The sequence below is a fragment of the Heptranchias perlo genome, chromosome 24 (genome assembly GCF_035084215.1).
Source record: "Heptranchias perlo isolate sHepPer1 chromosome 24, sHepPer1.hap1, whole genome shotgun sequence".
Lineage (NCBI taxonomy): Eukaryota > Metazoa > Chordata > Chondrichthyes > Hexanchiformes > Hexanchidae > Heptranchias > Heptranchias perlo.
Window position 1 is genome coordinate 40,880,695 of NC_090348.1, and position 13,010 is coordinate 40,893,704.

Genomic DNA, 13,010 nt, shown 5'->3' on the forward strand with positions numbered 1-13,010 from the left:
CGGACTGCAGCGGTTCAAGAAGGCGGCTCACCACCATCTTCTCGAGGGCAATTAGGGATGGGCAATAAATGCTGGCCTCGCCAGCGACGCCCACATCCCGTGAACGAATAAAAAAAAAAGGACAACGCACAGTGCAAAAACTCCCTACAGATCGGACAACCCACAGTGCTAATACTCCCTACAGATCGGACAACGCACAGTGCTAATACTCCCTACAGATCGGACAACCCACAGTGCTAATACTCCCTACAGATCGGACAACGCACAGTGCTAATACTCCCTACAGATCGGACAACGCACAGCGCTAATACTCCCTACAGATCGGACAACGCACAGTGCAAACACTCCCTACAGGTCGGACAACGCACAGTGCAAACACTCCCTACAGATCGGACAACGCACAGTGCAAACACTCCCTACTGATTGGACAACCCACAGTGCTAATACTCCCTACAGATCGGAAAACGCACAGTGCTAATACTCCCTACAGATCGGACAACCCACAGTGCGAACACTCCCTACAGATCGGACAACCCACAGTGCGAACACTCCCTACAGATCGGACAACACACAGTGCAAACACTCCCTACAGATCGGACAACCCACAGTGCGAACACTCCCTACAGATCGGACAATACACAGTGCAAACACTCCCTACAGATCGGACAACACACAGTGCGAACACTCCCTACAGATCGGACAACGCACAGTGCGAACACTCCCTACAGATCGGACAACGCACAGTGCGAACACTCCCTACAGATCGGACAACGCACAGTGCGAACACTCCCTACAGATCGGACAACGCACAGTGCAAACACTCCCTACAGGTCGGACAACGCACAGTGCAAACACTCCCTACAGATCGGACAACCCACAGTGCGAACACTCCCTACAGATCGGACAACACACAGTGCAAACACTCCCTACAGATCGGCAAAACACCAAGCCCAGTCGACCCTGCAAGGTCCTCCTTACTAACATCTGGGGACTTGTGCCAAAATTGGGAGAGCTGTCCCACAGACAAGTCAAGCAACAGCCTGACATAGCCATACTTACAGAATCATATCTTTCAGCCAACGTCCCAGACTCTTCCATCACCATCCCTGGGTATGTCCTGTCCCACCGGCAGGACAGACCCACCAGAGGTGGCGGTACAGTGATATACAGTCAGGAGGGAGTGGCCCTGGGAGTCCTCAACATTGACTCTGGACCCCATGAAATCTCATGGCATCAGGTCAAACATGGGCAAGGAAACCTCCTGCTGATTACCACCTACCGTCCTCCCTCAGCTGATGAATCAGTCCTCCTCCATGTTGAGCACCACTTGGAGGAAGCACTGAGGGTAGCAAGGGCACAAAATGTACTCTGGGTGGGGGACTTCAATGTCCATCACCAAGAGTGGCTCGGTAGCACCACGACTGACCGAGCTGGCCGAGTCCTGAAGGACATAGCTGCGAAACTGGGCCTGCGGCAGGTGGTGAGCGAACCAACACGAGGGAAAAACTTACTTGACCTTGTCCTCACCAATCTCCCTGTCGCAAATGCATCTGTCCATGACAGTATTGGTAGGAGTGACCACCGCACAGTCCTCGTGGAGATGAAGTCCCGTCTTCGCACTGAGGACACCATCCAACGTGTTGTGTGGCACTACCACCGTGCTAAATGGGATAGATTCAGAACGGATCTAGCAGCTCAAAATTGGGCATCCATGAGGCGCTGTGGGCCATCAGCAGCAGCAGAATTGTATTCCACCACAATCTGTAACCTCATGGCCCGGCATATTCCTCACTCTACCATTACCAACAAGCCAGGGGATCAACCCTGGTTCAATGAGGAGTGTAGAAGAGCATGCCAGGAGCAGCACCAGGCGTACCTAAAAATGAGGTACCAACCTGGTGAAGCTACAACTCAGGACTACATGCATGCTAAACAGTGGAAGCAACATGCTATGGACAGAGCTAAGCGATTCCACAACCAATGGATCAGATCAAAGCTCTGCAGTCCTGCCACATCCGGTCGTGAATGGTGGTGGACAATTAAACAACTAACGGGAGGAGGAGGCTCTGCAAACATCCCCATTCTCAATGATGGCGGAGTCCAGCACGTGAGTGCAAAAGACAAGGCTGAAGTGTTTGCAACCATCTTCAGCCAGAAGTGCCGAGTGGATGATCCATCTCCGCCTCTTCCCGATATCCCCACCATCACAGAAGCCAGTCTTCGGCCAATTCGATTCACTCCACGTGATATCAAGAAACGGCTGAGTGCACTGGATACAGCAAAGGCTATGGGCCCCGACAACATCCCAGCTGTAGTGCTGAAGAATTGTGCTCCAGAACTAGCTGCGCCTCTAGCCAAGCTGTTCCAGTACAGCTACAACACTGGCATCTACCCGACAATGTGGAAAATTGCCCAGGTATGTCCTGTCCACAAAAAGCAGGACAAATCCAATCCGGCCAATTACCGCCCCATCAGTCTACTCTCAATCATCAGCAAAGTGATGGAAGGTGTCGTCGACAGTGCTATCAAGCGGCACTTACTCACCAATAACCTGCTCACCGATGCTCAGTTTGGGTTCCGCCAGGACCACTCGGCTCCAGACATCATTACAGCCTTGGTCCAAACATGGACAAAAGAGCTGAATTCCAGAGGTGAGGTGAGAGTGACTGCCCTTGACATCAAGGCAGCATTTGACCGAGTGTGGCACCAAGGAGCCCTAGTAAAATTGAAGTCCATGGGAATCAGGGGGAAAACTCTCCAGTGGCTGGAGTCATACCTAGCACAAAGGAAGATGGTAGTGGTTGTTGGAGGCCAATCATCTCAGCCCCAGGGCATTGCTGCAGGAGTTCCTCAGGGCAGTGTCCTAGGCCCAACCATCTTCAGCTGCTTCATCAATGACCTTCCCTCCATCATAAGGTCAGAAATGGGGATGTTCGATGATGACTGCTCAGTGTTCAGTTCCATTCGCAACCCCTCAGATAATGAAGCAGTCCGAGCCCGCATGCAGCAAGACCTGGACAACATCCAGGCTTGGGCTCATAAGTGGCAAGTAACATTCGCGCCAGATAAGTGCCAGGCAATGACCATCTCCAACAAGAGAAAGTCGAACCACCTCCCCTTGACATTCAACGGCATTACCATCGCCGAATCCCCCACCATCAACATCCTGGGGGTCACCATTGACCAGAAACTGAACTGGACCAGCCATATAAATACTGTGGCTACGAGAGCAGGTCAGAGGCTGGGTGTTCTGCGGCGAGTGACTCACCTCCTGACTCCCCAAAGCCTTTCCACCATCTACAAGGCACAAGTCAGGAGTGTGATGGAATACTCTCCACTTGCCTGGATGAGTGCAGCTCCAACAACACTCAAGAAGCTCGACACCATCCAAGATAAAGCAGCCCGCTTGATTGGCACCCCATCCATCATCCTAAACATTCACTCCCTTCAGCACCGGCGCACTGTGGCTGCAGTGTGTACCATCCACAGGATGCACTGCAGCAACTCGCCAAGGCTTCTTCGACAGCACCTCCCAAACCAGCGACCTCTACCACCTAGAAGGACAAGAGCAGCAGGCACATGGGAACAACACCACCTGCACGTTCCCCTCCAAGTCACATTCCATCCCGACTTGGAAATATATCGCCGTTCCTTCATCGTCGCTGGGTCAAAATCCTGGAACTCCCTTCCTAACAGCACTGTGGGAGAACGGTCACCACACGGACTGCAGCGGTTCAAGAAGGCGGCTCACCACCACCTTCTCGAGGGCAATTTGGGATGGGCAATAAATGCTGGCCTCGCCAGCGACGCCCACATCCCGTGAACGAATAAAAAAAAAAGGACAACGCACAGTGCAAAAACTCCCTACAGATCGGACAACGCACAGTGCAAAAACTCCCTACAGATCGGACAACGCACAGTGCAAAAACTCCCTACAGATCGGACAACGCACAGTGCTAATACTCCCTACAGATCGGACAACCCACAGTGCTAATACTCCCTACAGATCGGACAACGCACAGTGCTAATACTCTCTACAGATCGGACAACGCACAGTGCGAACACTCCCTACAGATCGTACAACGCACAGTGCAAACACTCCCTACAGGTCGGACAACGCACAGTGCAAACACTCCCTACAGATCGGACAACGCACAGTGCTAATACTCCCTACAGATCGGACAACGCACAGTGCAAACACTCCCTACAGATCGGACAACGCACAGTGCTAATACTCCTTACAGATCGGACAACACACAGTGCGAACACTCCCTACACATCAGACAAAACACAGTGCGAACACTCCCTACAGATCGGACAACCCACAGTGCGAACACTCCCTACAGTTCAGACAACCCACAGTGCGAAAGACAACCCACAGTGCGAACACTCCCTACAGTTCAGACAACCCACAGTGCGAAAGACAACCCATAGTGCGAACACTCCCTACAGATCGGACAACACACAGTGCTAATACTCTCTACAGATTGGACAACACACAGTGCGAACACTCCCTACACATCGGACAACCCACAGTGCGAACACTCCCTACAGATCGGACAACGTACAGTGCGAACACTCCCTACAGATCGGACAACCCACAGTGCGAACACTCCTTACAGATCGGACAACCCACAGTGCGAACACTCCCTACAGATCGGACAACGTACAGTGCTAATACTCCCAACAGATCGGACAGCGCACAGTGCGAACACTCCCTACAGATCGGACAACGCACAGTGCGAACACTCCCTTCAGATCGGACAACCCACAGTGCGAACACTCCCTACAGATCGGACAACCCACAGTGCGAAAGACAACCCACAGTGCAAACACTCCCTGCAGATCGGACAACCCACAGTGCGAAAGACAACCCACAGTGCAAACTCTCCCTACAGTTCAGACAACCCACAGTGCAAACACTCCCTACAGATCGGGCAACCCACAGTGCGAACACTCCCTACAGTTCAGACAACCCACAGTGCAAACTCTCCCTACAGTTCAGACAACCCACAGTGCAAACTCTCCCTACAGTTCAGACAACCCACAGTGCAAACTCTCCCTACAGTTCAGACAACCCACAGTGCAAACTCTCCCTACAGTTCAGACAACCCACAGTGCGAACACTCCCTACAGATTGGACAACACATAGTACGAACACTCCCTACAGATCGGACAACGCACAGTGCTAATACTCCCCACAGATCGGACAACGCACAGTGCGAACACTCCCTACAGATCGGACAACGCACAGTGCTAATACTCCCCACAGATCGGACAACGCACAGTGCGAACACTCCCTACAGATCGGACAGCGCACAGTGCTAATACTCCCCACAGATCGGACAACGCACAGTGCGAACACTCCCTACAGATCGGACAACGCACAGTGCTAATACTCCCTACAGATCGGACAACGCACAGTGCAAAAACTCCCTACAGATTGGACAACCCACAGTGCTAATACTCCCTACAGATCGGACAACCCACAGTGCAAAAACTCCCTACAGATCGGACAACGCACAGTGCAAAAACTCCCTACAGATTGGACAACACACAGTGCGAACACTCCCTACAGATCGGACAACCCACAGTGCGAACACTCCCTACAGATCGGACAACACACAGGGCGAACACTCCCTACAGATCGGACAACCCACAGTGCGAACACTCCCTACAGATCGGACAACACACAGTGCGAACACTCCCTACAGATCGGACAACAGACAGTGCAAACACTCCCTACAGATCGGACAACACACAGTGCGAACACTCCCTACAGATCGGACAACACACAGTGCGAACACTCCCTACAGATCGGACAACGCACAGTGCGAACACTCCCTACAGATCGGACAACGCACAGTGCAAATACTCCCTACAGATTGGACAACGCACAGTGCAAACACTCCCTACAGGTCGGACAACGCACAGTGCAAACACTCCCTACAGATCGGACAACCCACAGTGCTAATACTCCCTGCAGATCGGACAACGCACAGTGCAAACACTCCCTACAGATCGGACAACGCACAGTGCTAATACTCCTTACAGATCGGACAACACACAGTGCGAACACTCCCTACACATCAGACAAAACACAGTGCGAACACTCCCTACAGATCGGACAACCCACAGTGCTAATACTCCCTACAGATCGGACAACCCACAGTGCGAACACTCCCTACAGATCGGACAACCCACAGTGCGAACACTCCCTACAGTTCAGACAACCCACAGTGCGAAAGACAACCCACAGTGCGAACACTCCCTACAGTTCAGACAACCCACAGTGCGAAAGACAACCCATAGTGCGAACACTCCCTACAGATCGGACAACACACAGTGCTAATACTCTCTACAGATTGGACAACACACAGTGCGAACACTCCCTACACATCGGACAACCCACAGTGCGAACACTCCCTACAGATCGGACAACGTACAGTGCGAACACTCCCTACAGATCGGACAACCCACAGTGCGAACACTCCTTACAGATCGGACAACCCACAGTGCGAACACTCCCTACAGATCGGACAACGTACAGTGCTAATACTCCCAACAGATCGGACAGCGCACAGTGCGAACACTCCCTACAGATCGGACAACGCACAGTGCGAACACTCCCTTCAGATCGGACAACCCACAGTGCGAACACTCCCTACAGATCGGACAACCCACAGTGCGAAAGACAACCCACAGTGCAAACACTCCCTGCAGATCGGACAACCCACAGTGCGAAAGACAACCCACAGTGCAAACTCTCCCTACAGTTCAGACAACCCACAGTGCAAACACTCCCTACAGATTGGGCAACCCACAGTGCGAACACTCCCTACAGTTCAGACAACCCACAGTGCAAACTCTCCCTACAGTTCAGACAACCCACAGTGCAAACTCTCCCTACAGTTCAGACAACCCACAGTGCAAACTCTCCCTACAGTTCAGACAACCCACAGTGCAAACTCTCCCTACAGTTCAGACAACCCACAGTGCGAACACTCCCTACAGATTGGACAACACATAGTACGAACACTCCCTACAGATCGGACAACGCACAGTGCTAATACTCCCCACAGATCGGACAACGCACAGTGCGAACACTCCCTACAGATCGGACAACGCACAGTGCTAATACTCCCCACAGATCGGACAACGCACAGTGCGAACACTCCCTACAGATCGGACAGCGCACAGTGCTAATACTCCCCACAGATCGGACAACGCACAGTGCGAACACTCCCTACAGATCGGACAACGCACAGTGCTAATACTCCCTACAGATCGGACAACACACAGTGCAAACACTCCCCACAGATCGGACAACACACAGTGCCAACACTCCCTACAGATCGGACAACGCACAGTGCGAACACTCCCTACAGATCGGACAACGCACAGTGCGAACACTCCCTACAGATCGGACAACGCACAGTGCGAACACTCCCTACAGATCGGACAACGCACAGTGCAAACACTCCCAACAGATCGGACAACGCACAGTGCAAACACTCCCTACAGGTCGGACAATGCACAGTGCAAACACTCCCTACAGATCGGACAATGCACAGTGCAAACACTCCCTACAGATCGGACAACGCACAGTGCTAATACTCCCTACAGGTCGGACAACGTACAGTGCAAACACTCCCTGCAGGTCGGACAACGCACAGTGCGAACACTCCCTACAGATCGGACAACGCACAGTGCAAACACTCCCTACAGGTCGGACAACGCACAGTGCAAACACTCCCTCCAGATCGGACAACGCACAGTGCTAATACTCCCTACAGATCGGACAACGTACAGTGCAAACACTCCCTACAGATCGGACCACGCACAGTGCAAACACTCCCTACAGGTCGGACAACCCACAGTGCGAACACTCCCTACAGATCGGACAATGCACAGTGCTAATACTCCCTACAGTTCAGACAACACACAGTGCGAAAGACAACACACAGTGCGAACACTCCCTACAGTTCAGACAACCCACAGTGCCAACACTCCCTACAGATCGGACAACGCACAGTGTAAATACTCCCTACAGATCGGACAACGCACAGTGCAAACACTCCCTACAGATCGGACAACGCACAGTGCTAATACTCCCTACAGTTCAGACACCGCACAGTGCAAATACTCCCTACAGATAGGACAACGCACAGTGCGAACACTCCCTACAGATCAAACAACCCACAGTGCTAATACTCCCTACAGTTCAGACAACACACAGTGCGAACACTCCGTACAGTTCACACAACACACAGTGCGAACACTCCCTACAGTTCACACAACACACAGTGCGAACTCTCCTTCATGGCCTTCACTCTTGGATCACCATTATACCAGGGAACTAAGCTTGGTGCAATGCACAGTGTGGAAGCGAGGCACCATGGGAGCAGCAGCAGCCGTACCTTTGAATGGGTTATGAACTTGGTGAAGCTACCATACAGGGCTGCCTGCACGCTAAACGCCAAAAGGCAGCAGTCTCTTAGCAAAGCCAAGCTGTCCCACAACCAACGAATCAGAGAAAACCTCTATGGCCCTGCCCCATCCTTGTTGAGAAAAACCGTAGACAACCTGGCAACTGACAAGAGTAGGAGGTTCCATGAAGACTACGGTTAAAGTGCGTGCAAGCGTCTTCAGCCAGCGGTGTTGAGTGCATGATGCTGCTCCCAAGGGTCCCCATCATCACAGGTACCTGTGTGCAGCCAATTCAGTTCATTCCACATGACATTGGGAAGCGGCTCGATGACAATATCCCAGCTGCGGTTGAAAAGGACCCACCCATGCTTTGGAGCTCGCTGCTCCCCTAGCCAAGCTGCTCCAGTGCATCCATGACAATGACAGGGAAACAGGATAAGTAACCCGGCCACGTACTGCCCCTGTCAGCCTCCTCCCAATCATCAGTAGAGTGATGGTAGGAATCAGTATGGTAGCTCCTTGGTCCTTAGGACTTAGTGCCACACCACATGATGCATTCAGCCACTGAGCCATCAGGGCATCTTTATCCTTTATTCCTTAAATGTTTTTGCTTCTTCCTATCACAGCTACGGCAATAGATGGTCATCAACTCCTTACCATCACACTTCTTCAGGACAAATCTGGCACATTTAGCAGCTGGGTTGCTTACGTCATCCTTGGAGATTATCGCTGACCCCTGACCTCTGCAGAAAAACACATTTTAATTCATTGAAAGCCATTTCTGAACGATGCAAGAGGTTTTCTTCTTAAATTACAACTGCTGCCAAGGAATTTCACGTATAACTGAAAGAAGATATCACTCTTGCCTGTTTAACAGGCTCGAGGGGCTGAATGGCCTCCTCCTTTTCCTATGTTTCTAATACGGGCATTACTGCCAATCACGGCACAGTTAAGCCGACTACAAACGCAACAATTTAAATAATCCATTGTACTGGTTTTGGAGACCGTGAACATTAATGGCTTTCACTGGGTTTTAATGGAAGAGTTGCCTCTGCAAGGAGTGCAAAGTTCAAGGTAGGTTCAGATGAAGAAAGCCCTTTGGGCAATTTGATCTCCTTCTCCCAAAATACAGACTCTGCCATCCTCCTGTTACAGCATCTAGCTGCTTCATAAACAAGTCCAGTGTCCTGTTGTTAACCACCCTCCTGGTAAGCGGTTCCATCTGTTGATCACTCTCTGTACATCAAAGATGAGCGTGGGACCTTGCTGACCTGTATGGTTCAGCTATGCCCTGACTTAAACATGATGTGGAGATGCCGGTGATGGACTGGGGTGGACAAATGTAAGGAATCTTACAACACCAGGTTATAGTCCAACAAATTTATTTTAAAATCACAAGCTTTCGGAGATTATCCCCTTCGTCAGATGAATGAGTGAAAAGGTTCTCAAATCGCATATCTTATACTATGCTGGGACAGCATCACACCAATCAAAAGGTGTCGTTGTTATTCAAACAGGCCAGTCACGGAGAACAGCACGTCCCAGTACACTGGATATACATTGTGTCAATTACACAGACAGGCAGAAAGAAACCCAAAATGGCAGAGAGAGAGAGAGAGAGAGAATATTAAAAAACATAATTTTTTCCCCCCTTTTTGCTGGTGGGGTAACGTGTAGCGTGACATGAACCCAAGATCCCGGTTGAGGCCGTCCTCATGGGTGCGGAACTTGGCTATCAACTTCTGCTCGATGATTTTGCGTTGTCGTGTGTCTCGAAGGCCGCCTTGGAGAACACTTACCCGAAGATCGGTGGCTGAATGTCCTTGACTGCTAAAGTGTTCCCCGACTGGGAGGGAACCCTCCTGTCTGGCGATTGTTGCGCGGTGTCCGTTCATCCGTTGTCGCAGTGTCTGCATGGTCTCGCCAATGTACCATGCTCCGGGGCATTCTTTCCTGCAACGTATGAGGTAGACAACGTTGGCCGAGTCACAGGAGTATGAACCATGTACCTGGTGGGTGGTGTCCTCTCGTGTGATGGTGGTATCCGTGTCGATGATCTGGCATGTCTTGCAGAGGTTGCCGTGGCAGGGTTGTGTGGTGTCGTGGACGCTGTTCTCCTGAAAACTGGGTAACTTGCTGCGAACGATGGTCTGTTTGAGGTTGGGTGGCTGTTTAAAGGCGAGTAGTGGAGGCATGGGGATGGCCTTAGCGAGGTGTTCGTCGTCATCGATGACATGTTGAAGGCTGCGGAGAACATGGTGTAGTTTCTCCGCTCCAGGGAAGTACTGGACGACGAAGGGTACTCTGTTGGTTGCGTCCCGTGTTTGTCTTCTGAGGAGGTCTATGCGATTCTTCGCATAGTCCATGTTCTCCGCAGCCTTCAACATGTCATCGATGACGACGAACACCTCGCTAAGGCCATCCCCACACCTCCACTACTCGCCTTTAAACAGCCACCCAACCTCAAACAGACCATCGTTCGCAACAAGTTACCCAGTTTTCAGGAGAACAGCGTCCACGACACCACGCAACCCTGCCACGGCAACCTCTGCAAGACATGCCAGATCATCGACACGGATACCACCATCACACGAGAGGACACCACCCACCAGGTACATGGTTCATACTCCTGTGACTCGGCCAACGTTGTCTACCTCATACGTTGCAGGAAAGGATGCCCCGGAGCATGGTACATTGGTGAGACCATGCAGACACTGCGACAACGGATGAACGGACACCGCGCAACAATCGCCAGACAGGAGGGTTCCCTCCCAGTCGGGGAACACTTTAGCAGTCAAGGACATTCAGCCACCGATCTTCGGGTAAGCGTTCTCCAAGGCGGCCTTCGAGACACACGACAACGCAAAATCGTCGAGCAGAAGTTGATAGCCAAGTTCCGCACCCATGAGGACGGCCTCAACCGGGATCTTGGGTTCATGTCACGCTACACGTTACCCCACCAGCAAAAAGGGGGAAAAAAATTATGTTTTTTAATATTCTCTCTCTCTCTCTCTCTCTCTCTGCCATTTTGGGTTTCTTTCTGCCTGTCTGTGTAATTGACACAATGTATATCCAGTGTACTGGGACGTGCTGTTCTCCGTGACTGGCCTGTTTGAATAACAACGACACCTTTTGATTGGTGTGATGCTGTCCCAGCATAGTATAAGATATGCGATTTGAGAACCTTTTCACTCATTCATCTGACGAAGGGGATAATCTCCGAAAGCTTGTGATTTTAAAATAAATTTGTTGGACTATAACCTGGTGTTGTAAGATTCCTTACATCTGACTTAAACAGGTAAGCCATCAAGGACGCCCTACTTTAAAAACGTTTAATGTTACTTTTGAGTACATCCATTCCATAAAAAATCTTCAAAATAAAACTTATGGAAAAGTTCTTGCAGCCACACAACTTCTTAGCACGGTCAAAATTCTCAAACTTACTTTGAATTAATGCAGTAGTTCCACAGGTCTCTGAAATAGACGTTCGGTCCCAACATTCTGTCTGCCAATTCTTTCGCCCACCAGCTATCTGTAAAAGTACACAGTAGCAACTGGAATGGGTACTTCCTCTCGTTGATTATTGCCTCCAGGTATTTTACTGACACACAGCGCTTTGTCAGGTGTGTTGCGGAGAGTACTCGATGGTCCAATGAACAGCCTCTGTCACCATAACAGAGCGTTCTGGAACAATGATACATAATGATGGAACTCAGTGTGCATTCTGAAATATACCAACATTCCATTGCTAGGAGGAGATTTCACCTCCCCGTGCTTTTTCATAGAATCATAGAATGATAGAATCATACAGCACTGATGGAGGCCATTCGGCCCATTGTATCTGTGCCGGCTCCTTGAAAGATCTATCCAATTAGACCCACACATCCTGCCCTTTGCCCAAAGCCCTTTTCATATGAGCATCTTTTTCAGTCAGACTGAGACGACCTTTGTGCACCGTCCAGCGTTTTGTACGAGCTATTCAACCCACGATCTTTCTTCGGTATATCTGCAGACTTGTCCTTCACCTGTAGTTTTCCCCTCCCTCTTTGATTTGACCAGTGCTATAAAGGTGCTCTCCTACCTGACCAATACTGTTAACGGGCCCTGTCCTAAACTTTAGCTCCGGCCTTTAGCTCCGATTTTAACCCCCCCCCTCCCCCAACCTCTGCCCGTTTTCTGCCCAGTGATAAAAGGGAAAACTCGCCCCAATGACGTAAATCCTGCCACTTCTTACGCACTCCACTGATTATTCCTGCAAAAAAAAAATGGTTTTCCAAATAGGGTTTCATGAAATTTCTATTAATTTGCAGGGCTACGGGGAAAGGGCGTGGGAGTGGGACTAGCTGGACTGCTCTTGCAGAGAGCCGGCACGGACTCGATGGGTGGAATGGCCTCCTCCCGTGCTGTAACCTTTCTACGATTCTATGAAATGTAGCATGCTTTAAAGGGACTCTGTGCTAAGTAGTGGTTTTTTTTTTATATATCACCAAGGAGAGGCCAAAGGCTGTGGCCTAGGCTTTCCAATTGAGGGGTTATCTATAGTAGGGCGGGACTTCTGCCCACCCCAAAGATGCTGCCCC

The 13,010-nt window shown here is 50.8% G+C and overlaps 1 protein-coding gene across 2 annotated transcripts in view; it reads right to left on the bottom strand.

Annotated features, from left to right (window-relative positions):
* The window catches only part of LOC137341881 (uncharacterized), a 76,994-nt gene that overhangs the window by 53,472 nt on the left and 10,512 nt on the right, over positions 1–13,010 (bottom strand). Inside the window, exons 4-5 of one of the 2 annotated variants that reach the window (XM_068005385.1) lie at positions 11,875–11,962; positions 9,088–9,173 (exon numbers count right to left, since the gene is read on the bottom strand). In XM_068005385.1, coding sequence (XP_067861486.1) covers positions 9,088–9,173; positions 11,875–11,930 — 142 coding nt within the window. In that variant the 5' untranslated portion in view covers positions 11,931–11,962. Of the gene's footprint in view, positions 1–9,087; positions 9,174–11,874; positions 12,109–13,010 lie in introns of those variants that run through there. The other variant, XM_068005386.1, reaches the window with a different exon arrangement.